Below are 25,847 nucleotides of genomic sequence, written 5' to 3' on the forward strand. Positions count from 1 at the left end.
GGATTCAAAGATCACCAGTAAGACTCCGATAGGCACAGTCACTTGTTCCAGCTCCAGATCCTTTGCTATCAGCGTTCTTCTGAGAACACGGCCAACGCTATCCTGTGAAGATGCTGCAATCTGACGCAGCCCAATGGCCAAGCTATTCAGTTTGGAGGTGGACAGAGCGAGTCTCTTCAACAAAGGCAGGGCCAATCTCCCTGAAATTGAACCAGGAAGTCAGGCTACATGTATGCCATATACTGCCACCCACAAAGCCAAAACAGTTTGTTATCCATACAAGGCAAACTGTGGCTTCAAAAGGTAAAAAAAAATAGACACGAACTCTTCTCCCGTTCTGACCAATTAGAAGTACAGGAAAGAACATTTTCTCTCAACAGCAACACACACAGGTAAAGAAGCAGATGGAAGAGGTCTCTTATTTAATCTGGGTAGCCAGCATGTATAAAAAGAATAATGAACTTTGGCATCAACTGATGACAATTGTCAAGCTTGAGTTCTTATAATGTGGCAATGTTCAGAAGAAGTACTGTAAAATGCATCTACCCTTCCATACATTATAAGATTTGACCATCTAACCAGCCACGTAAAGGCTTTGTATAGAGGAAATTCCCTTTATTTTCCCTTCCCACTTCCTCTCTTCACCTAATGCTATCAGTGTGGCTAGTTTGAGTGCCAACTGGTCTTAGCTTGGTCTCTGAATAGCAGCTCCAGACACTTCCTACATCATTCCTTGGCCTGATGGTAAATTGTTCCCATAACACATTCATCAGCATAGTGTATATTTCAGTGTCCTCATTCTGCCCACAGTACCTTTATTTTCTGCTTCCTCCAAATCCTTTTTGTTTGCCTGAAGAATCTCCTCCCGCTGATCTGTCAGAAGGTCAGCAAGATGATAGATGATTTCTGCTCTCTGTAGGAAGACACACATAAAATGTAAAGCATTTAAGCATGACAAGCAACCCTGTCAAGGGGGTAGCAAAAGGGGGGCACTTCTAGCTTTCTGGTTCTCTCTACTCCATGTTCCATTTGCAAGCTGCATTGTCAGGGCAATTATTTTTCCCATCTTGCTCTCAAGGTCCTCCATCTTGATTTCAGTCACACTGCTGATGGGTAACCCAAGCAGTCTGAACTGCAGCTCAGTTTGCTCCACAAAACCAGCCTCAGCTCCCCAGTAGCTGTTTGCCAATAGGTCTCCATGATAATTCAGTCAGTGGCTTGTTTCTGCTGAATTGGATGTAGGCCCCAAAACACAGTGACCAAAGTAGCCATTTGTACTTCAAGAGGCCTGCAGAGTTCAAGGCCTGGATTCTGCTTCCTGAGTTGTTCTCTAGGCTCCTGAAACCTCATCAAACACACTCTGTTTCAGGCTTGCACCACTGGTGACCCAGCAGGCAAAACACAGATTTTGTATTTTGGCCTGTTGAGTACATGTAGGCAGAAAAACAGGACGCTAATTAAGGCTGTGACAGCAACCATGCCTGAGTAGGCACCTGCATGCAGGTTGCTGGGCAACAAGCTGTACAGGCCTGATCTAAGGCATACCATCTCTAGTGTGAGATAGTGGTCAGTATGATTCTGAATAAAAAATGTTATTTCAGAATTCTACTAAATTGTATGCTTTCACCAGTCAAACTAAACCTAATTTCCTATCCTTTTTATATTAGTAAACAATTCTTCACTTAAAAAACTTCTATGGCAAATAATTCCAGAGTCTGTGGCAGAAAAAATAAACAGGAGTCTAGTTAGTCCCTAAATTACCACAAGATTTTATTCCAGCATACCGTTTCCTAGACTAGCACACACATCACCAGATGCAGTGCAGTGGCTCTCCCCCAGAGATGCAATAGTGCAATGGCCACTGCATCTGACAAAGCGGGCTCATCCATGAAACGTTATGCTAGAGTTAAACCTTATTAGCCTTTAAGGTATCACTAGAACCCTGCTTGCTACTGCAAATGTGTCTTTATTTCTCCTCAAAATGTCTTTTTACCCTGCTATAAATGGGAAAGTTCTCTCTTTAATGTTTCTAGAAGTTTTACACCTTTGTCTGGGACTACTGCCCACTGTTTGCATTTGTTATAAACTAGGCAATGCATATTGAGGCTTTCAAAAGCACAAAGTGATCCAATAGGCTGGTACCTGTTCAGGCGGCAGTGCTGCTAGACTCCTGCCTCCTGTTCGGGCCATTTCAGCCTGCTGTTCCACCGTAGGGCCTTTACAAAGAGAAAAATGAGGGGGTTAGTAAGACACCACCGCTATGATGACTCCAGCCACTGTTTGCTCCCCAGGTTGCTCCAAAGGTCCCCTTCCTAAACCCACTGACAGGAGGTGCACATTCAAGAAACAACTGTTTTTCCATTTCACATGACAATAACAGTGTGTTGTATTGGTCAGAGTGTCTCACTGACACGGAGCTTAAATCGTCACTCAGCCATGGAAGCTCACTGTGTGATCCTGACCCAGTCACTCTCTTTCAGATGAATGTACTTCACAGGGCTATGGTGGGGTTAAGGTGGAGCATGCCAGAACCACATACACTAAGTACCTTGGAGGAAGGGTGGAATAAAAATGCGATAAATGTCGAAATACATCAAAGGCCCTTTTGATCACTTTTGACAGAATTCAAAGGTCCACGAATTCAGAAGCATTTTTTCAACCTCCTGTCATTCTTTCATGCCTCTTTGGATCTACGGTCAAAGTAGCCTACAGCTGCCTGGTCCAAAGCCTCCTGAAGATTTTCCACTGTGACTGAGCACCATTCTTCTTTTCCCACCAACGGCAGCCCAGAGAACTACAACTTACCTGCAGGCTTCACCTCTGAAAAAAACGTGCCAACTTTTTTCCCTTCTACAATGTCTGTGATGACATGGCCAGAGATCTTGGGATGGGTTCCATTGGCAATCACTACCGAAGTACCTCCCTGGAGAGCCCACAGAGCAGCTTTCACCTACAAAGAAGGACATTACAAAAATTCACATGGTCTGCAACAGACATCTTGATTTGCTAACTTCCCTTATGCACTCTGTTGGAGAATGGTAGGCTCTATGCTTCAGAATTAAACGTATACAATGTTATCGACATATAAATCGTTAAAGATTTTCCATTCCTTGACTCAATCATCAACCGAAAGGGAGACTGCAACCAAGAAATCAGAAGAAGATTGAGACTCTGAAGGGCAGCCATGAAGGAGCTAGAAAAGATCCTTAAATGTAAGGATGAGTTCCTGGTGACCAAGATCACTCATAGGGTGCGTTCAGACAGGGCGTTTCAGCCGGCATAAACTGTATTGGTTGGAATCGGTGCAGTTTATGCTGGCTGAAATGCAATCACACTTACCTCCTGTCTGCGGAGCCCATCGCTGTATGCCCGTTCACATGCAGCGGGCGTCGGCAGTTTTTTTTAAAAAAACTCAGTTTGAGCATGCGCATAGGCAGCCATCCACAGAATGGTGATCTTTGCGCATGCACAAAAACCCCAGACTTACATTTAAACTTTAAAGGTACGGACTTACCTTTAAAGTTTAAAGACCAAACTGGCCTCCCTGAAGTCCCGGACTCCTCCGAAACGTTAAACTAAGGACCTTTTCCTTTTTTTAAAAAAAACAAATGCCAGGGCGAAGCTTTGCCCAAGCGCATATCGCCGACCTTTAAAAAAAATGGTGGGCGAAAATAGGAAGCTTCAGGCTTCCAAACGGAAGTGACTCTGCAATGGTGGAGAGCGATCAGACGGGGGTAAAGCGATTACAACCATTGCACTCAGGATACCACCACTTGGGGACCTAGTGGCAGAATACAACGGTGTAAAGCTCTTTGCAACGGTTAGGGACGGAAGGCAGATGTTCACCGTGTGAACGCCGGTAAGTACACCGATTCCAACCGGCACCTATTCCGTTGCAAATGCCCCGTCTGAACGCACCCATACTGTAGTATTCCCCATTATTGTGTATAGGTGTAAAAGTTGGACAATGAAGAAAGCTGACAGGAAGAAAATTGATTCATTTGAACTGTGCTGTTGGAGGAGAGTTTTACAGATACCATGGACCACCAAAAAGAAGACGAGGAGGAGGAGGAGGAGATTGGATTTATACCCCACCCGTCACTCAGAGTCTTACAGTGGCTTACAATCTCCTTTCCCTTCCCCTCCCCACAACAGACACCCTGTGAGGTAGGTGGGGCTGAGAGAGCTTTTTCAAGGATGGTTCTTAAGAGAACAGCTCTGAGAGAACTTGTGACTGACCCAAGGTCACAGCAGCAGCTGCATGTGGAGGAGTGGGGGATCAAATCCAGTCCTCCCAGATTAGAGTCTGCGCTTCTAACCACTACACCAAACTGGCTCTCTGTAAGTGGGTTCTGGTTTTGACCTTTAAAGCCCTATATGGTCAGGGGCCTGTCTACCTATGGGACTGCCTTTCCCCATATATCCCCCAGAGGTCTGCAAAATTGCCTGACTCTCCCTGGTCCAAAAGACACCAGACTGGCAATCACCAGAACTAGGGCCTTCTCAGTGGTGGCTCCACACTGGTGGAATGAGCTCCTGGAAGACATCAGGGCCCTGCGGGACCTTTTACAGTTCTGCAGGGCCTGTAAAATGGAACTCTTCCACCAGGCTTTCGACTAGGAGCCGCCACTGATGAATGAGCACTGATGAATGAGCACTACGAACAACTATGAATGCTGGCCTGGTTACTCTGGATCACTGTGCAGCAACCGCCATCTATATTGATCTGCACTTTATTTGTATATTGTTTTATGTGGAATGTTATGGTACTGCATTTATGCCCTGTGTTTTATTGTATTTTAACTTGTTGTACGCCCCCTTGAGCCTGCCTGTGCAGGCAAGGCGGGATATAAATGGAAAATTATAAATAAATAAATAAATTCTAGATCAAATCAAGCCTAACCTCCCTAGAAGCTAAAATGACTAAACTGAGGGTATCATACTCTGTTTACTTCACGAGAATACAAAAATGCCAGGAAAAGTTGAAGACGGCAGGGACAGAGGAAGACCCAACACGAGATGGACGGACTCAACCAAGGAAGCCACGAGGGCCCCTCAGTTTGCAAGACCCCTGAGCCAGGCTGATAATGACGGGATGTTTTAGAGGTCATTTAATTCACAGGGTTGCCATAAGTTGGAAGTGACTTACACACACTCACCTCAACTTATAAAAGGATCTAGAGACTCATCAAGGGTCAAGACCTCCCACTGCACACCATAAAACCAGAGGCAACCTTCTTCCAACCAGTTTACAATCTCAGTGTCTCTCTCTTGGACACCGCACAGGAAACAAAAGCATGGTTTTATTCCCAGGAATAAAAGGATCAGCAGACTATTCGGTTACAAACTTTGGCTTCCAACACAAAACAAAGCAAAAGATAGAGAAGTCGGACCAACCTTGGCCTCCATGCCTCCCATCCCCACCCGTGATTTGGTTCCAAATGTCACCGACTGCTGGTCTCCGGGATAAAATATATCGATCAGTTTTGCATCATCTGATCCTGGGGGGCTATCAAAGAGTCCTGAAATGGGAGGATGAAAATTAGATACAATTGCTCTGTTCCAAAGAACAGATACGAGACCAGTGTTCCCTCTAAGCTGAGTTAGTGTGAGCTAGCACACGGTTTTTTAGCCTCCGGCTCACACATTTTTGTCTTAGCTCAGGATGGATGGCTCCAGAGCAAACTAAGTTAAGCAGTAGCCGAATTGCTTGCTAACAGCTATCAATGTCAGCAGCTCACAAAGTAGAATTTTTGTTCACAAGTCTCCACAGCTTAGAGGGAGCATTGTAGGAGACAGCTTGGTGCTTTGCATAACAGGGGACAGCACTCTCGGTATCAAGGCAACAGACATTTCCCACAAGCCAAGGCATTAAGACACAAAAAGCAAGAGTCTCAATTTAGAACTAAAAGGAGGAACGTGATGCCACTGAGACAAAAGTAATCTCTGCTTGTTTTGAGGTCATGTACCCTGGGAAGATTGCCACCTTAATTCCAACCAAGTAATAATGATCTACACCACTTTTTCTTACAGGCAAAAATAAGACGACAAGTACTTCCCTCCTTTGCAGATGTATTTTATGAACACTGCCTTGGGCCTGAGCACATGGCAACCATAGGTATCTTAACCACTTACAGGTAATTCCCAGGACAGTTTCTTCCCAGTTTAGAATTCTGCAATAAGCACGCCAGCATCGGTGGTTTAGCTAGATCACGGAACAACTTGCATACCTTCAACATCCGAAAGAATAATCAGTAGATCAGTTTTCATTTCCACAGCCAGCCGTGCTGCTAAACTGTCATTGTCCTTCACACTAATCACCTGTAATACACACAGAAGTCAGCAAAACTAGTTAGGTAAGAAATGCCACGTACCCAACCAGTTCATAGAAAAGCAAGGCATAATGCCAGTGGCACTTCACATATGCACAGTGTGGAACCATACTAGCAGCATCGACTCAGACCCAGCTTTGCAAGCAACACCAAGAACCGTTAACAATCCTACTCAATGCACTGCATCCACAAGTAGCAAGGCAAGCACATCAGCACCACTGGAGTCCACTCACCACCACGCCATAACAGTCACCTTGGAGGAATCCAGGGTATTACGATGTTAGCATGCACTGCTGTCCAATGTTAGTGCATTAGCAGATCTGCAACCAGTGAACACCAACCACCCACTGCAATCGCTACCCACGTTTACCCCCTGCAGGTCACTGTTTGGCTCGGGGGGAGGAACCACAGCATCATTCGTGTTGATGATGGGGACAATGTTCATCCGCAGTAGCTCATGCAACGTCCCGTTTAAATTTCGACGCTTCTGCTCATCGTGGAAATCCAAGTTGGTGACTAAAATCTGGAAAGAAGAAAAGAACTGCTCTGACAAAAGCTATCCACTGCCAATGTCAACAAAGCAAGGAGTCACTAAGGACGTAAATTATAAATGGAGGATGCAAATATATATAAGCACATGCTGAAGTGTTTATTTCTACTGTTTTTCTTTGAGCCATTAAACAGCCATTGTTATGCTCGTGGTTTTAATGCCATACCCACAACAGTGACATATGAGATGAAGGATTGGATTGGACTGGCTGATGCATTTGTGTATATGTGTGTTAAGGCAGATAAAGTTTGGAAGCATTGGCTGCAAGTGAAGCAGAGTGGACAGGAGATCCAGGATTCATTTTTCCCCCTTCTCAAGTGGAAGTGGGGTGGGAGAAGATCGCACATTTCAAATAGACGCAAAACACAGATTTCAGATGCAAGAATGTTAAAAAAAAATCAGCAGTATTTCTGTTAACTAAGTATGAAATCTGTCAAGGCTGGGAAATAGTGGAGATACCTGCACAGTCTCATAGATTGAGGACGCTGAAATGCATCTCACCCTAAACATTCAAGAACACATATTACAGGATTGCACACATCTCTAATACACTTGCTGAATCCATAATATGTTCAAAAATGAAAAGTATGCATATGCTGATATAAATACACAATTACCAATGCATATGGCAAGTATTAATAAAGGCATCCTGATGCAATTATACATTTGTACTCAGACGTACCACAATGTCTCTAGATTCTTGTACCAAGGAAACAAATCCCATAAGTCAAACTTTGGGCCATCACATGCAATCCACTCAACCAGTATGACTCCAGACTCATCATGACTTTTGGATGTCATGACAGGCACTGAATGGGCAGGGGAATGGAATGAGAAATGGACAGAAAGCATTGCTAGACTGTGACAGGGCTACAGTGACTGCAGAAAGTGGAGTTCCTTCCAAAAAAGCATCCATTCTGGAGATCAGACACAGGCACTGGAATCCTAAGAGAGAGATTGCAAAACATGTACTACAGCTTCTTACTTGTGCCGCACAGATGCTGTACTGTGTGAACATGGCCTCGTACAGAGCCATCAGCCCACTCTGACCAGCAGCAGCACAGGCTCGAGCCTCCAGCATGGGAATGGCCTGCATGGGTCAAAAGACAAGGAACATGTCAGCTAGCCATGACGGTTCCTGCACTGCCACTGATGTAAAAAGGGCACCGCTCTCGGTTACTCACCATATCCTTGAGCTGGTTCTGTCCAGAGTGGAGCGCCTGCCTCACGCTCTGAGAGAGCAAGATTTCATGGCGGAGCCGTTGCTTTCCAAAGGCCACAGCCCCGCTGGTGACAATCATCATCTCCCGGCCTTGATTTTGCAGCATTGATACCTGTAGTCCAAAAAGAAGCCAGAAGTAAGACTGGTCATTTGTATGTTTCAAAGGCCGCCATATCCAGCTCCTGTAGACAGCGGAAAAGCTTTCCCACAGAACAGCTACATATAACGAAGTGCTAAGAATATCAGCTTTTCTCTCTTCCCTTTAGATGGAAGTATTTGGAACTGCCTAGTACCTAAGGCAATTTTTTTAAAAAGACAGTACATTAAGGACAATCCCAATTTACCCTTTGGAATAAGTCAACCCTCCTCCCCTTACATGACAGTGGCTACTATGCCCAGATAGCAAAACAATCTTTTGGCAGCAAGATGTGGTAGTTCCTCGACTGTTGCTAGTATCACTGGGGAGTTTACTGAATGCATTTGCGTTGGTGGGTACCTTTAAAAGCATTGCCTAGAAGTGTTTCCCTCAACCAAATTCCTGCTCCACTGGCTTCCCTCTATGAGCTGCCCTTAGACCTACCACTGAACTCCCCCACAAGGGTTTGGTTCCTGAGAGCAAGTGGCCAACCACACTACTTACCTGTTCAACAATGGATGCCAGTCGCCCCAAGGCCAAGCCGCACTCATCCCCTCGCGTCACCACCGCACTCCCTAGCTTCACTACAATCCTCTTGGCATGCTTTAACTCACTGCGGTGGGCAAAGGACTTGCCGTGGGTTCGACTGAGAGGAACGGTAATAAACGGGATGTTACTCCAGCCTCGGGCAGACTTATTCCTTAAGACCAGGTTAGGGGCCAGTAAACCTATGATTGGAACACAGCAAAGTCATCAGGTAAACATACCTACCTGTAGGTCCTCCTTCCCTTTCCTAGTTCTCTGTTGAAAAATCTGTACCATACTTCCTGCATCTGGCAAGTATTAGCCTTCTAAAAGTCTGAGAAAACATCAACCCAAGTAACTTCTGGGAGTGGTCAGGTTCTTTCACTGAGGGAAATACTCCATTACTAATGGAGATCACAATATTCTGAGGAAAATTTGGTCAGACCTGGGTTGGGTTTTTATATATTACTCAGACTTACATCCCACACTACATGGCAGGTGAGGCTACAATCCGGGGTACAGCACAACCCAGATATTTAAGGACGTGGGCTGCTTTGTCACATCTCTGGGAATTGTGATGCCACAACTTGCTTCTATCAAAGAAAAGCAAATCAGATTGCTTCTGCTCACTGTGAGCTTAACCTTTCACATTCTCAGCTGCATTCAATGGCAAGCAGGAAAACCTATATAAATGCTTGCAGGCACAAGACAAGTCCCTCGCTCACCCTCATGCACTTTTTGACCAGTATTTATGTTTGTGCAATGTGAGGACAGTAGGGCCTAATGAGCAGCAATAAGGCAGTGGAACTATGCGCTACATTTTCCAGCTTCAGCAAAGGGATGTACTGCTTAGACTGAACACCAGCCAAGACAAAAGAACTACACAGGCTAATATTTCTTCATTCTCGGTCAATACTCCAGCAGGACGCTAGGGGGCACTGCACACACAGGCCACTGCTAAGAACACATTTCTGCCATTTTGACCAGCAGTCCACTACCTGCAGCCCGGGCACCAGATCTGGAATCCTGCCCAAACTTTAGTGTCTGAGCATATCCCGTCTATTCAGCATAACAGAAGAAGCCCTAAAATCCCCTCCAGATACATACAAGGATGGGAACCAGCTATATCAGACTGCCACCAGAATCGTCCTGGGGATCGCAGGGAAGGGAGGAGAGCAGTCCGGCACAGCATGGTGAACAGTCTGATGGACCCGACAGTGTCTGCCAAGAGAAAAAGGAAGCCCATATTAATCTGTCTCAACGCTGCATCTCCGACAGTTTCTGTATCCGGGTGATGCATGTCCCACGGGAGCTCCACAGTGATGGCAACCCAGATGCTGGTGTGGCTTCAGCTGGTGTGGCTTCAAATTCATTGCACTGGGAGGACAGAAAGCAAACGGGGCAAGACATTCACACCCCAGGGCTTTATTTTTTTTGAAAAAGAGGTGCTGGAACTCTCAAGAGGGAAATGAAGTTTTCAATCTGTACACTGCAAACTCATGAACTTTTAAACATTCTAAAAAGAATTTTCTCGAAGAGGTTCCGGAACTCTGTTCTGGCGCATTCCCCCAGAAAAAAAGCCCCGTCACACCCTATTTCTATAGCTTTTCATGGCAACACTAACTGTGGAATCCTAAGCAGAGTTATGCCCTTCTAGGTTTATTACTTCCAGTGAACGTAGAAAAATGTGACTCTGCTTAGGATTACAGTGTAACTAACTTGTGTCCGTTTCTGTTATCTTTGCCTGGATTTTGCTTGCTTGCTGGATTTGTTACTTGCCCTTCCACCAAGATGCTTAGAATGGTCCTTTAGCCTCACAACCACCTTGTGATATAGGCTTACCTGTGACATGCCTAAGGCCACACACCGAGTCTTACCAGTGTGCTGGTCAGGTGGAAAGATGAAGAGTCGACTTGGGGCTTCCCACATTCACACTCAACACACTGGCCACTACAGAGATAATAGTGATGAAGTGATCTCAGCTAGAGATACAGACGAATCCTATGTTCAGATGACAAATAATGGATGCAGAGGAGAAGAGGGCACAAGAAATCCAGCCAAGGACGGGAGAGCAGCACGCGAGGGCCCTCGTTCCCACCTGCGGTCTCCTAGCACCGGTTTCCCACAGAAGACATGCAGTTCAGTGCTGTACCCAGGAAATGTTTTAAAGCAAGGCGACAGCCTCTGCCTGCTCTTCGTGAAGAAATACGGGGGAGGATGGAAGGCTGGTTTCAGACAGAGGCAACTGCAGGACACAGAGAGTTAATTCCTGAAAACCTCACTGAAGCAAAAACGTGACTCCTCGGCAGCCACCAATCCTGAAGCGGAGCTGCCGCCAGGATGAGCCACATCAGCTCCAGGAGAAAAGCAGAGCGCAGAGCGCTGCCTGCTAGCTGATGCAACCTCTCTCTCCCAGCAGCTCAGGCATCGCCTGCTCGCACCCCGCCATGCAGCAGCTGATGTAAGAGCTCCACGTTGCAGCACAAAATCCAAGAGGAAGGCTGAAGTGTCAACAGAAGCCAGACAGCAGCAAGCTCTAGCACAGACCGGATCTGTTAACCATTCCTTCAGTATCCCAGCTCTATCTTCCACCCCCTCCCCACCTAAGATAGCCACACACAGCCTCTTCTATGAACTTATTACTGTAGGTACCCATAAGAAAGAGTAGGGGTTCCCACCACCCTTGATGTGCCGTCTAGAAAAAGAGGGCAATTTTAAATTCACATACAAGTTAAAGTTACACACAGCAATAAGATACGTTGTATGTATAACATTAGGAGAGAGGGTCATCTTCCTTTTGGGTAAATATGTGTAACAGTTCCCTCGCAGCCTGCTCTGCAATGGGACCATATACAGATCGGAGACCATATTTGGGATCGGGGAGAGACGATTGCTGGTAAATGCTTCAGCTTTACTTATTTTCTCTGAGACAAGCCTCTCTACTGTTCATAAATCACATGATCCCAAATCATAATGCTTCCTGTATCTCCTCTGTCATGGCAGTCCAATACCTTGATGCATCTTTTCAACAGGATTATCAGCACTTCAAGCATAAGTGCCCCACACTTCTGTTCCTCTATAACACCATCATTTTGAGATCCAATTTCTCCCTTACTAGGGTCGCCAGCTCTGGGGTAGGAAATACCTGGAGGTTTGGGAGGATGGAGACTAGGGAGGGTAGGGTTTGGGGACGGGAGGGCATAATGCCACCAGTGTTCCCTCTAAGCTGAGTTAGTGTGAGCTAGCTCACAGTTTTTTAGCCTCCGGCTCATAAATTTCTGTCTTAGCTCAGGAAGGATGGCTCCAGAGCAAACTAATTTATGCAGTATCCAAATCACCCGCTCACAACTTTAATGCCAGTTGCTCACAAAGGAGAATTTTTGCTCAGAAAACAACGCAGCTTAGAGGGAACATTGAATGCCACATAATCCACCCTCCAAAGCAGCCAGTTTTTCCAGGGGAACTGATCTTGGCTATCTGGAGATCAACTGTAATAGCAGGAGATCTTCAGGTGCTGCTTAGAAGTTGGCATCCCTAGATGTGCACAGTGCCTCCCCCCACACACACTTAAGGGGCTTGTGCATTTCTCTGTCAGGGAGAGAGACGAACATTCAACTGCGAACATGAGAGTGCAGTAGAGGAAGTCAGAGGCTCCTCTGCTTCCTGCTCTCTCCGCAATAGCATCTTGCCTTTTTTTAGCAAAGGTTCCAGCTATCATTCAGAAGCATGCAAATCTCTGGTGATGGTTCAGAAGAGTTTTAAATAAATAAAAATACTGATATGATTATTCTTGATTTTGTGATTGTATTTTCATAGTGCTTAACCTGTTGTCAGTTAAGTCAGCCCCTGGTAGGTCTGAGCATGTGGACAAGGGGGATCCAATAGATATTGTTTACCTTGACTTCCAGAAAGCTTTTGATAAAGTTCCTCATCAAAGGCTCCTAAGTAAGCTCAAAAATCATGGGATAGAAGGACAAGTCTTTTTATGGATCAAAAACTGGCTAATTCATAGAAAACAGAGAGTGAGTATAAATGGGCAATTTTCTCAGTGGAGGGTGGTAAGCAGTGGGGTACCGCAGGGATCAGTACTTGGTCCACTGCTTTTTAACTTGTTCATTAATGATTTGGAGATGGGAGTAAGCAGTGAAGTGGCTAAATTTGCGGATGATACAAAGTTATGAAAACCAGTGAAAACCAGTGAGGATTGTGAGGCACTCCAAGAGGATCTGTCAAGGATGGGCGAGTGGGCATCAACATGGCAAATGGGGTTCAATGTGGCCAAGTGCAAGGTGATGCACATTGGAGCCAAAAATCCTAAATATAAATACACATTGATGGGGTCTGAACTGGCAGAGACTGAGCAAGAGAGAGATCTTGGAGTTGTAGTAGATAACTCACTGAAAATGTCGAGACAGTGTGTGACTGCAATAAAGAAGGCCAATGCTATGCTGGGGATTATTAGGAAGGGTATTGAAAACAGATCAGCCAATATAATAATGCCCCTATATAAATCAATGGTGAGACCTCATTTGGAATACTGTGTGCAGTTCTGGGCACCACACCTTAAAAAGGATATTATAGCTTTGGAAAAAGTGCAGAAAAGGGCAACTCGAATGATAAAAGGGTTGGAACACTTTCCCTATGAGGAAAGGTTAAAGCGCTTAGGGCTCTTTAGCTTGGAGAAAAGACGACTGAGGGGTGACATGATCGAGGTTTATAAGATTATGCATGGGAAAGAGCAGGTAGAGAAAGAGGTACTTTTCTCCCTTTCTCACAATACAAGAACTCGTGGGCACTCCATGAAACTGCAGAGCGGTCGGGTTAGAACGGATAAAAGGAAGTACTTCTTCACCCAAAGAGTGATTAACACATGGAATTCACTGCCACAGGAAGTGGTGGGTGCTACAAGCATGGACGGCTTCAAAAGGGAATTAGATAAGCATATGGAGCAGAGGTCCATCAGTGGCTATTAGCCACAAGGTATAGCTAGGGGCTCTGGGGCAAGTGATGCTCTGTCTTCTTGGTGCTTGGGGGGGGGGTCAACAGTGGGAGGGCTTCTAATGTCCTGGCCCCACTGGTCGACCTCCTGATGACACTGGTATTTCTGGCAACTGTGTGACACAGAGTGTTGGACTGGATGGGCCTTTGGCCTGATCCAACATTGGCGTCTCTTATGTTCTTATGTTCTTAACGGCTCATCTTCAGCAACTCACACTCTCCCTCCTTGAACCCTCAGCTCCAGTCAAGTCTGCATATTTTATCTCTGTGCTCTTGTGTCCTCCTTCCTAACTGCCACCAGCTAGTCTCCAAGCATGCACGAAGCTGCAGGCAGCCATGCTTACAGCCCTTTCAAGCCCATCACCTCACAGGTAGCCACTGCCCACCTGACAACTTTTCATAGCAACTTACATGGTTTGTCTCCATGTAAGAAGAAGTATGTGTACCTTACTGTAGGAAGAAATCATTGTTTCTCTCGTTATGACGATATGGAACAAGGAGCTGCCACCCACGTCAGCTTCCTGACCCAGACCATCACAGCAGCAAAGTCCCTTGTGCTTCATTTCAAACATGGTAGTAAACCCATGTGCCCTGTACTGAGATGATCTCCATGTAGCAAGACAGGCTTTGAGAAGCCATCGACAACCTTAGTACAGTACATAACTCAATTCTCTTAGCATGCTCTTCCTTGTTTGAGATTTGGCTATTGGCTACTGTCCAAATGTTTCAGCAACCAGGCTAACCTGTATGTTTCCACTTCCACCCCTGCTTATTCCTTCCTTGTCCACATTACAACTTAGCTCTGTTCTCTGGCAAAGAACTAAAATTCCAGTACTGTGCCGATACCCCTGGCTAATGTAACATTGCCCTAAACCCATGTCATTTCCCTCATAATCAGAACTATTTCTAGGCTTGGATAGTGTAACGTCAGGCAGCCTTTTAAAACAGCCAGCTAGAAACTGGACAACACAACTCACCTATGCAAAACAACAACAACACAATCTCACCTATGCAAAAAACAACAACACAATCTCACCTATGCAAAAAAAAAAAAAAAGATGGGAGGAGACAAAATGATTGGTTGGGGGTAGGCATCTCTGTCCCCACAAACAGTTAGGTTACCATCCGTAGGCTATGCATGCATGCTGCTCTCCTCTGCCCAGTAGGCCAGTATGACTCTTAGAGATGTGAGGCCTTTTGACCCTCCCCCCCCAGAAAAAAAAAATACCACAATTTTTTTTAGGATTCCCCCCTGCTTTTTTTTCTAAGTGAAAAACTGAAATCGCTTCTTATGCAATGTTTTCTGTTCATGCTTTGCACAGTGTTTTAAAAAATATGTTGCTGTGGTGATGGTGGAAAGAGCCATCAAGCCACAGCCAACTTACAGTGAGGATGCCAGAGCATTCTCAAGTCAAGAGGGACAAAGGCAGTTTGCCATTGCCTGCCTCTGAGGCAGCCCTTGACTTCCTTGATGGTCTCCCATACAAGCATTAACCGGGGGGGGGGGGCAATCCTGTTTGCTTCTGAGGGCTGACAAGATTGGGCAAGCCTGGGCCACCTAGGTCAGGGCTGCCACCCAGGACACTTCTGCAAAACTCCTGGACCCAGGATTCAAAGGTAGCAATATGAGGGATGACAGTACTGCTAGCAGAATATTATCTGGATTATCTGAGCTATTCAACAAACAACACCATTAGGACTTAATACTGGATCAGCAACATTTCATATTTGCAAAGTGGTAAACCCAACTTTAGGTTTGATAAGAACTGCTTAATTTCAATCCTCCCCCCCCCCCAAATTTCTGTCTTGCCTTCTCAAATATTAGGTAAACTTCTTTTCTTACCAAAAACAAAGACATTTGTCCTTTTAAATTCCATAAATATGCAAAATGCTACAATTTCATATGCTAAATAAACGATGTGTTTTATGTTCTTATATTGTTAACTCAGTAAAAGTAGTTCGGGAAAGTATTTTGATTTTTCTCAGACTTTCCATTTACTCCAAAAAAACCAGACCCTTCCCCCAGCCCCTTCAAAATTTCCAGATGTTTTACACCTCTGTCTGGCACAAATTGGACAAGATTCTAACCATCAGCTGAAGAAATCACAACGGCTAAAGATGTCTAACATGTACACCACAACCACCTTAGCAAGACCTTAGCAATGTTTGTAGCATTTGTACATGCCAATAAAGGTGACTGACTGACCTCTGCAATGTTCCTGGAGACCAATCTATACAAGAGACTAGAAAGAGAATGGAATAGCAATAGAAGAGAGGCTGGGGGAATGGGGAATATATTGCCTTGGAAGCAGTCATATATGACCAGAAGAAAGCCACTTTTGTTCCCCTTTCTGCTGTGATGAAGTTTCCATGGAAAGCAGCCCCCAGGTAGTTGCATTCCCCCATGGTCCAAAGGGCAGTTTCTGATTATTCTTCAGGATACGGTTAAATATAAACCTGATCACATGTGGGAACATTTTCTTGGCCCTAAACAAGTGCTTAGGTTTACTCAAATAAAGCTGGAGGAGTCTCAGGAAGATTCAGTCCATTTTTTTCTGTCACCTTTGATACATGCATTGTTTCTTCTTCAGCTATTCATAGGCAACAAGTTTAAAAACAAAATATAACACTTTTACACACATTACCCAAATAAATATGTAGATCACGTAGTTAAAGAGTGTGGCAACTGACACTACTATTACAACAGGCTTAAAACAACTAAACAAATTAATGGAAGGCTGAAACATCAGCAGCTGTTGCAAATATATATGACTTTTTAATTGAGATAAAAGGTTTCTTCCATTCACCCCAGGTCTCCCCCCCCCCTCATTTTTCAATGAAAAATTTGGAAATCTGTGGGAACACTGAAAAAAACTATAAAATAATTTCTCTTCCATAATGAATGAAATGCTTCTTAAGGCAAGGTTTCGCTCCCACAGAATGTGTAATATGAAAATGTCTATGTAGGCCAATCTGCAGCATTACTGAATACTACCCTATGTATACTGTTACTGAAGTATTTTCAAGAATATTTTCAAGAATAAATGAATACACAAATAATTTTGAAAAGCTACTAACCTTATGACTGCATGAGAGCATTATTCTCCAAAACCAGACACTTTTTCTTTATTACAAAATTTGTGTTTTCTATTTTCAACTTTTATTTTTTCTACTTCTCAAAATAAATGTGCTAAAATAGCAGAGGCTGCAGCAATTTATAGCTCCTCCCCTTGTGGTGCATATATATTTTATCTATTTGTTTGCTTGTTTGTTTATGGGGTTTCTACCCTGCTCTCCCCAATAAGCAGGCTCTGGGTGGGTTACAGTGAACCAATAAAACAAATAAAATCAAATTCCATATAATTCCAATTTAAAACCTAAAAACCAGACTAACTTATACATGATGGTGAACCGGTAATTCAACAAAGTCCTGGGTGTACGCTGTATGTATGCCCAGAAAGGGCCAGCATATTAAGCAAGTGGGTTCAAGCCCCGCCTATGGCTGGTTAGAGCAGGGGAGGCTGGTGTAATTAGACACCCACTGTCTCAACCAAAGCCCTAGCAGAATAGCTCCGTTTTACAGGCCCTGTGGAATTGTAATAAGTCCCGCAGGCCCCTGATCTCACTGGGGAGATGAAAAAGCTCTGGCTCTGGTTGAGGCTAAGTGGATATCTTTTGTCCAGGGACTACCAGAAGATGTTCTGACAAATATACAGCTTTTGGGGGGACATACTGGGAGAGACGGTCCTGCAGATATGTTGGTCCCTGACCACATAGGGCCTTAAAGGTTAATAGCATAACCTTGAACTTGATCTGGTACTCAACTGGAAGCCAATGCAGCTGGCAAAGCACTGGCTGTATATGCACCCACTTAGACATTCCAGTCAGGAGGCATGCCGTTGCATTTTTTGCACCAGCTAAAGTTTCCGGATCAAATTCAACAGTAGCCCTGCATAGAGTGAGTTACAGTACTCTAGCCTGGAAGTGACCATTGCATGGATCACTGTGGCCAAGTTGTGGGACAAGAGATGGGGGACCAGTTGCCTGACCAGTGAAAGATAGTAAAAGACTGATCTGGCAACATTCATGACCTGAGCCTCCATTGACAGCAAGGCACCCAGGATCACTCCTAGACTCCTCATCATTGGCGCTGTCATTAATGACGCCCCGCCAAGGGTTGGGAGTCAGATTCCCGATCCTACCCCACCATGACTCAGGCACAGGACCTCCATCTTCAATGGATTTAATTTCAGCCAGCTCTGCTGTAACCAATCAGCCACAGCCTCCAAGGCCCTGGCTAGAATATTTGGAGTGGAGTTTGGCCAGCCGTCCATCAATAGATACAGCTGGGTGTCTCAGCGTACTGGTGACAACCCACTCCAAACCTCCGGATTGAGCAAGTGGGTGCATTAAACAACTTTGCAACTTTGCTTGTAGACAACCAAAGGGGCAATCCTAAAGCCACTTTCCTGGGAGTAAGCCACATTGACCAACATACATGAGACTTAACATCTCAGTACACTTGTTTAGGATTGCTCCTAAAATATTTGTGTCTGCCTTTTATAACTATGTAAAATAGTGCAATTCATATGCAACTAAGATATAATTGATGCATTTTATGGGGTGGCCATAAGTCAGCTGTGACTTGACTGCAACAACAAAGCAGTAAAATAAGTGTAGGGTTGAAAGAATTCCATATGCTTTGCCAAATTTCTGGCCTGGCACCTGAAGGTTAGCAAAACAGGCCCTAAGCAAGGCTCAGCGGGGAGAGTCCAAAGGTTCTGCCACTGAAAAAGCCCTGTCTCTGGTCATGATCCACCTTACCTCTGCAGGTGGGGGCACAGAGAGCAGGGCTGGAGAAGAGGATCTTATTTGGTTGGCTGGACACTATGCTACTCTGCACTTTTTTTGAACGTATTCAGGGGGAGAGGGAGCTGGCATCACCAACTAGAAGGCTCCACAGCTCCTGCTCAAGCTGACAAATTCAATACCTTGAGAAGGGATGTTCCCCATAATGAGCTCTATGAAGGCTTCTTAAGAGTCAGGTCACTTCCCAAGGAAGCGTCTCCTCAGCATCTTTCAAAGTTCCCTTGACAGGTTTCCGGCAGCTGTATAGAAGCCAATAATTACCCATGACCAGTGGCAACCACTACACTGCAGCCACTGCATAGCAACCCCCCCCCCCCCCCCCCCCCCCCACCCTGAAGATACAGGTGACTGAGGAGTTCCTTTATTTTCAGCCCCCGTGTTCTCCAGCCAGAACCTTATCAGCTACTGCCACTTCTGCTGACCAGCCAGACTTGTGTCTTTCCTGTTTCAACTCCTGTTCTTTTTGATGAGATATGAAACAGGAGTCACAATGGGATTCTGTGCAGAGTTGCTGCAGTCAATGGGCTAACTCTGCATAAAATTCAGTGCTTGCTGCAGGTCACATAACATTGCTTTTCACCGGATAGTTTACCCCTACTCCACTCACGGTTTCCTTCATTTTTTAGTCATCTGATATTAGGAACAACTTTTGATCTCCAGCACTCTCCCAATATTATCATTATTCTGCCTCCGCTGCTCCTTATCTCAGCCGGGCTTGACTACAATTTCCAGCTGACTGATTTATAGTGAAGGCAGAATAATTAAATTATTTTCTCTAGGTGGAACAATCTGGCCTTTTCTGGACTATGGGGCAAATTCTACCTCAACTTTTGGTATTCTGCCTACACACAGAACATGAGATTTGATTCAACCAAATCTATGCAGCCTTATAAGTGTATTAAAATTAAATTCATATATTCAGAGACAGGATTCTGGGCTGGCTACTAGTAGGAACCAGCAAACCTTGTTCTCATCTCCAGCCACTCTGCAGCCCAAGAGAAATATGGCTGTCTTCAAGTGAGCAAGTGTATGGAATATGCTACACACCAAGGCCAGACAGAGGCAAGGGGATGCTGCCCCCCAGCTCCTGAAACCAAGAACTGCAAAACAGAGCTTGACGCCCTTCTTCCAAAAGGAAAGCCATTCCAAAAAACAGGTGAAACAAGGAGCAGAGAAAGCACAACTTGGCATTGGTGCCAGGTGTCTTGTAGCATTGGTGCCAGGAAGATGGCATTGGTGCCAGATGTAGTAATGCCTGCCCAAAAGCAATGTGTTAACTTATCCAGTCCCCTCAAGGAACACCAAGCGCCTTTTCTCAGAGGGATTCCCTTGTTAATCTCCTGCAGGGAAAGCAAGCAGGAGTCTTGTGTCACTTTAAAACCCAACATTTTTATAACTTTACAAAAAGCTATCAACATGCAAGGGGCTGGCCTTTAAGGTCCTATATGGCATGGGGCCAGCAGCACACCTTAAGGACTGCCTACTCCCATGTGAAGCCTATCCAACCACTACAGTCAACTTCAGAGAGCCTGCTTTTGGGTGCCCCCACCATCTGATCCAACATTGGCTTCTCTTACGTTCTTATACTCTTGGTCTGGGGCAAGTGATGCTCTGTATTCTTGGTGCTGGGGGGGGGGGCAACAGTGGGAGGGCTTCTAGTGTCCTGGCCCCACTGCTGGACCTCCTGATGGCACCTGGAATTTTTGGCCACTGTGTGACAGAGTGTTGGACTGGATGGGCCATCGGCCTGATGCAACATCAGCTTCTCTTATGTTCTTATCTGAGGCTGGTTGGGTGGCAATCTGAGAAAGGACCTTCTCTGTCGTGGTGCCAATTGTTTGGAATTCCCTTCCCAGGGAAATTTGACTGTACCCTTCTATCATTGTCTTCTGCCAGCAACTGAAGACTCTTCTGTTTTTTTCTGGAATTCCTTCACTGATTTTCACTGAGCCTCCTTCCTGTTCATGTTTCTATATATGTTTTAATTTTATTATTATTATTTATGAGAGCCAGTTTGGTGTAGTGATTAAGTGCACGGACTCTAATCTGGGAGAACCGGTTTTGATTCCCCACTCCTCCACTTGCACCTGGCTGGATGACCTTGGGCAAGCCGTAGTTCTGATAAGAGCTGTCCTTGAAAAAGAGCAGTTTCTGTCAAGAGCTCTCTCAGCCCCACCTACCTCACAGGGTGTCTGTTGTGGTGAGGGGAAGGGAAAGGAGTTTGTAAGCCGCTCTGAGACACCTTTGGGTAGTGAAGGCCGGGGTATAAATCCAATCTCTTATTATTATTATTATTTTGTATATACCTACATGTGTTTTAACTTGTTTCAATGTTTTTACTTTTTGCTGCTTTGGGGACCCTGAGTTGGTGGAAAGGCAGCACCTCATTTTGTCAAAGTGTGGTCTGTTGCATTAAATTACTTGAAACAGGTGGGAGCGGTTCCAAAAAACATGGAATATTTGACTTTATTGTAATGTGGACAAGGCATGGATATAATAAATTATGGTTTCTGGTATTGCTTATTTCTGGAATTGTATCAAGTTAGTTGCATTACTTGTATTAATAAGCAATTTAATTTAAAAAAATAGAAATGTTTTAAACAAAATAATAAATTGTTATCCTAGTTTAAGCTCTCATGCACCAAACCCCATTGATCTAGTCCACAAAAGCTGACTCTACAATAAAAACGTGCTATTCTTTAAGGTGCCACCACCACACACTCCTGCTCATTTTCACAGACCCTTTTTGCACCAGCCATCCCAAGGCATATAGAGGCATGCCAACAGCTTTTGTAAAACTACAGAGCAAAACCCCAAAAGAAGCAGTTCACACCAGACCTTTGAAAGACCAGCATCAGCCCAGGACACTTTCTACTTAATACATAGCAATGCAATCTACATAACTAATCAATTAAGTTTCTTTTTTCCTACATTTAACTCTTTCTAAAGCTCCAGTTTCCATTACTGCATGACATTTTATACAGCATGACATCAGTGCCACTCATCCCGCTGCACAATTATAGTGGCATTACCTTTGTCATTTGTCACACTGGTTTAAAGCAACCACCCCAACATTGAGTAAATGGTGGTGGTGGTGGAAAAGCACCGTCAAGGTGCAGCAGACTTACAGTGATCCCTCATGGGGTTTTCAAGGCAAGGGAAGTTCAGAGGTGGTTTGCCATTGCCTGCCTCTGTGTAGCAACCCTGGAATTCCTTGGTGGTCTCCCAACCAAGTACTCACCAGGGCTGACCCTGCTTAGCTTCCATGGTCAGACAAGACGAGGCTAGCCAGGAGCATCCAGATCAAGGCACTGAGTAAATAGGCCACAGCAAAAATGACACTTGTTTTGGACCAAAAAATATTGCCTTCTTCGGCTGCGATCACACAGAGTAAATAATCCTCTTTCAATCCACTTTCAATGCACTTTCCAAATGGATTTTACTGTGTGAACTGGCAAAATCCAGTTCAAAAGTGGATTGAAAGTGGATTATTTACTGTCTGTGATCGCAGCCTTCATTCCACAAACTTTGGCTTCATACCCTCCTTGTACAGTTCCAGTCTTCCACATCTACTTCTCCATGCCTTCAAAACACACACATGAATTTTACAGGAGAGAGGGAAACCGTACTTTCTGTATCCAACCTGATAAAACTTGAAACATGAGCATGCATAAGCCAAGAATTCATTCCAGGTGCCGTTTATCTGCTTGAAGATTTGGTGAAGGTTATGCATGGCTATCTAGTACATGGCAGTCTTCAGGTTTATTCAGTAAAACAAAAATCCTTAGTGAAGACACTGGAAGAAAAAATAACACCGAGGTCTCATGACACCTGGTTAGATTTCACTTTGCTCTTCAATTCCAGCAGCTTCCCTTGGGAAAATCCTAGTTTAGAGTAAAACAAGCTGCAGCAAATCCAGCTTGTCTAGTCTGGTCTGGCTATCTGCGGTAGCCTGAGCCCAATATTTCATAAGAAAATGACTGCCACCCTCCTAATTGTATGCAGCTCCAATTAAATAGCACTAAACAGGGAACATTCCAGTTGGAAGGCTGTAGGTAACAAAGGCATTAAAATAAGATCTGAGCTGTGCATTTGGAAAAGCTGGCTGTGTCTAGAAGATGCTAGAAGGAAAGACTTGTTACAAACAGTCTATGGACCCTTGAACACAAATGTAACAGGACAGGCTCACCTACGGAAGGCTCGGCATCCCCTGGGCGGCACCAACGTTCAAAGTAAACCCCCTTTTGTTCCTGGTGCGTCACAGTTTCTAACCACAAGCTTTGTAAAAAAACAAAACAGGGGGCTAGAAGTAATATGCCATTTCCACACAAGTTATTTATTATTTGTTTACTTATAACATTTATATCTCACTTTTTGGTCCAAATGGGGCACCAGCGTGGCTAACAATTAAAAGCAGAATGTTATAAAACCCATTCACTGCCCTGGATTCGATGTTGTTGGGAGGTGGAATTTTTTTTCCTATTTCCCCACAGCATTGTGATACCTTTGTGTATCTTCAGGGGTTTCCTCAGCCTTTCTCCAGCCCTTCCCAAATCTGCTTCTCTGCAAAGTTCTGGGAAAGATTGCACTTTTCTCAAGGGGGACTGATCTCTATAGTCTGGAGATGAGATCTCCGGGCCCCACCTGGAAGTTGGCAAACCTATCCCACTCACCTGGCAGCTGTTTTTCCTGCTCCTGTCCCTGCAGCAGCCAGTACTTCTCTCACCACCGGGGTGGGGGCTTTTTCTTTTTAAATCAGCAATTGAATATTGTTATATCAGGATTGCTGAATTCCATGCTTTCATTTTTCTTAAGCAAGCACCTAGCCCCTTTCATTGTGGAGATATAAGGGGAAATGCAAATCTCTGCAATAAGAGGGGGTACAGATTTTTTAAAAAATGAAAGCTGGAAATGCAGAGAATCTGATATACAGGTTGTTATACTGTTATAACGATATTCTACTTTAAAAAAACATATAAAAGCCATGCTGCCATGGGGGGCAAAAAGAGACAATGGCTGCTGCTTGGGGACTGGGGCAGGGAAACATGCCATGTGAGGGTTGCCAGCCTCCAGGTGGCACCTGGAGACTTCCCACTATCACCACTGAACCCCAGATGTCCAAGATCAGTTGCCTTGGAGAAAATTACTCCTTTGGAGGGCAGGCTCTGTGGCAGTATACCCTCCTGAGATCCCTCCCCAGGCTCCACTCCCAGAATCTCCAGGTATTTCTCAACCCAGAGCTGGCACCCCTGTGCCATGTGGAAGCTCCACTGCCACTGTGCTGTACTGGAAGTGGTAGCAGCAAAGGGAAACTACACAATCCTGTGGAAAGCAGCATATTCGTCTAGTCAGAAACAATTAACACAGATAATTATTTAATTTTTTAAAAATAATTCTATTTCTATATTTTATGGATGCCAAACAAAATTGAAGTACTGACAAAAACTATAGGTGTGCTTTTCAATAAAGGGCTCCCCCCTGATAGCCAAATGTCACTAATCATCACTTCTGAATGCATCTCCACTATCCTTATTCTCTCCCAGGCATCTCTAATCCAATGTAGCAATTTCTGTTGAGCCTTCACTGCCACACAGTATAAAGATGCAATTAAAACTGCCTAAAGGACTTCCAAAAATGGTTTGGTTTCAAAAGTAGCTGCACTTATATGTGTATGACTTATACATACAGTACAATTTTCAGTTGTCACATACAGAGAAATTTGCAGACATCCCCCTTACTCACATTCACATCTATCATAAACAGAATCCATTTCAGTGGATGTCTCAACTCCAGCGCTTTGGTCCACACAACCTGCAAACACACCCACTCCACCAATCAAGAAAACAAAGGGAAACATTTCCCTGCCACTGTTAAATAATGACCTCCTGCCCCACAATCCAAGATATAAGTAATAGGGAACAAGATCTGTTAGAGAACACCATGAGAACTAAGGCAGGGGTTACCACAGAGACAGGTCTGCGGATGCAAGTTTTATAGCAGTCTTATAAACAAGCAGCAAAGTCATGTTTCAAAAGTCAAATAACAAAGAAAGAACAATGCATAAGTTCACAAAACTGAGCACCAGTCCTACCCAGAGTTTGACATAAATTGTTTTGAAAGCAGCAGGCTCAAGCAAAGCTACGGTTCTGGAGAAAGGATGACAACTTAGCCTCAGCCAAAGGGAGACAGCAGCTGCAATGAAACAGCACCCTCATATATACCTGAGTAAGGGAGCACCCAGGTTAAACAAAGTATTTATGGCAACGAGGTTTAATAAACATTTCTTTCATCCAGCATCAGACTTTGCCCCACACTCCATAGTAATTTTGAAGCCGGCCCTCTCCCAAGAAACTTATCTCACCTTCCCAAAACTACAGTGCAAGCTTTATCAAACAGGAAAAAGATAATAAAAGTGTGGAGTGTGATGGGATGCAGCCTCTTCTTGGAGAAACAAACTGGTGCTTGCTTGCTTCCTGTTTATTTGTGAGGAACACTGTTGTGTACAACCATTCCTATCTTTAACAGCATAGATTCCTTGTCCATAGTACTGCTTGGACCTTGGCTACCTTCAGCACAAGATCAACACATCTCCAAGACAAACTGAAAAACAGGCCAAAGTTAGAGTTCAGTGGCACCTTTAAGACCAACAAAGTTTTATGCAAGGTATAAGCTTTCGTGCGCGCACACACTTCCTCAGATACGCTGAAATGTCTGAAATGAAAGATATGCCCTATGGGAATAAGCAAGAAGCCCTAAAAGGGGGGGGGGGAGGCAGCACAGATGAAAGGGCAGCAGGATACCCGCTGAAGGTCAGCTTTTATCAATCACAATCAATGAACGAGACCGGGTCCAATTTCATTGCCAATGACCAGTCTTTGGGCAAAGCTACCCTCCACATAAGGTGTTACATACAAAAGATATCCTTTTTTATGGTGCTCGTGTACCAACTAATTAAAAAATGTCCTGGCCCAAACACATAGTTAAGAGCATGGAATGGACTCCCCCATGAAAAACCTGCGTTGAAGAAAAGGAGGGGAGAGGGGACCCACTTCTTCAGCAACCCAAGAGTTTGCACGTCTCAGTGACTTAACGTACCGGCGGGGATACTAATCAGCCTTAAGTGACGAGTACGGACCCCCATGAAGATCTGGCCAATCAGATCAGCCCTTCAGATAGGAATCCAGCTGTCAAGGCGATCCTGCAGATTCTCTACTA

The 25,847-nt window shown here is 44.6% G+C and overlaps 1 protein-coding gene across 1 annotated transcript in view; it reads right to left on the minus strand.

Annotated features, from left to right (window-relative positions):
• Positions 1–25,847, minus strand: part of ALDH18A1 (aldehyde dehydrogenase 18 family member A1) — a 31,577-nt gene extending 5,730 nt beyond the window's left edge. Inside the window, 12 exon segments of the mRNA XM_015407881.1 lie at positions 1–200; positions 814–913; positions 2,143–2,216; positions 2,806–2,950; positions 5,398–5,522; positions 6,231–6,321; positions 6,697–6,855; positions 7,868–7,972; positions 8,067–8,216; positions 8,745–8,968; positions 9,873–9,986; positions 25,728–25,847. The exon segment at positions 1–200 is cut by the window's left edge and continues 14 nt beyond it. Coding sequence (XP_015263367.1) covers positions 1–200; positions 814–913; positions 2,143–2,216; positions 2,806–2,950; positions 5,398–5,522; positions 6,231–6,321; positions 6,697–6,855; positions 7,868–7,972; positions 8,067–8,216; positions 8,745–8,968; positions 9,873–9,986; positions 25,728–25,773 — 1,533 coding nt within the window. The 5' untranslated portion in view covers positions 25,774–25,847.

This window comes from Gekko japonicus, unplaced genomic scaffold (genome assembly GCF_001447785.1).
Source record: "Gekko japonicus isolate JY-2015 unplaced genomic scaffold, Gekko_japonicus_V1.1 scaffold4262, whole genome shotgun sequence".
Taxonomy (NCBI): Eukaryota; Metazoa; Chordata; class Lepidosauria; order Squamata; family Gekkonidae; genus Gekko; species Gekko japonicus.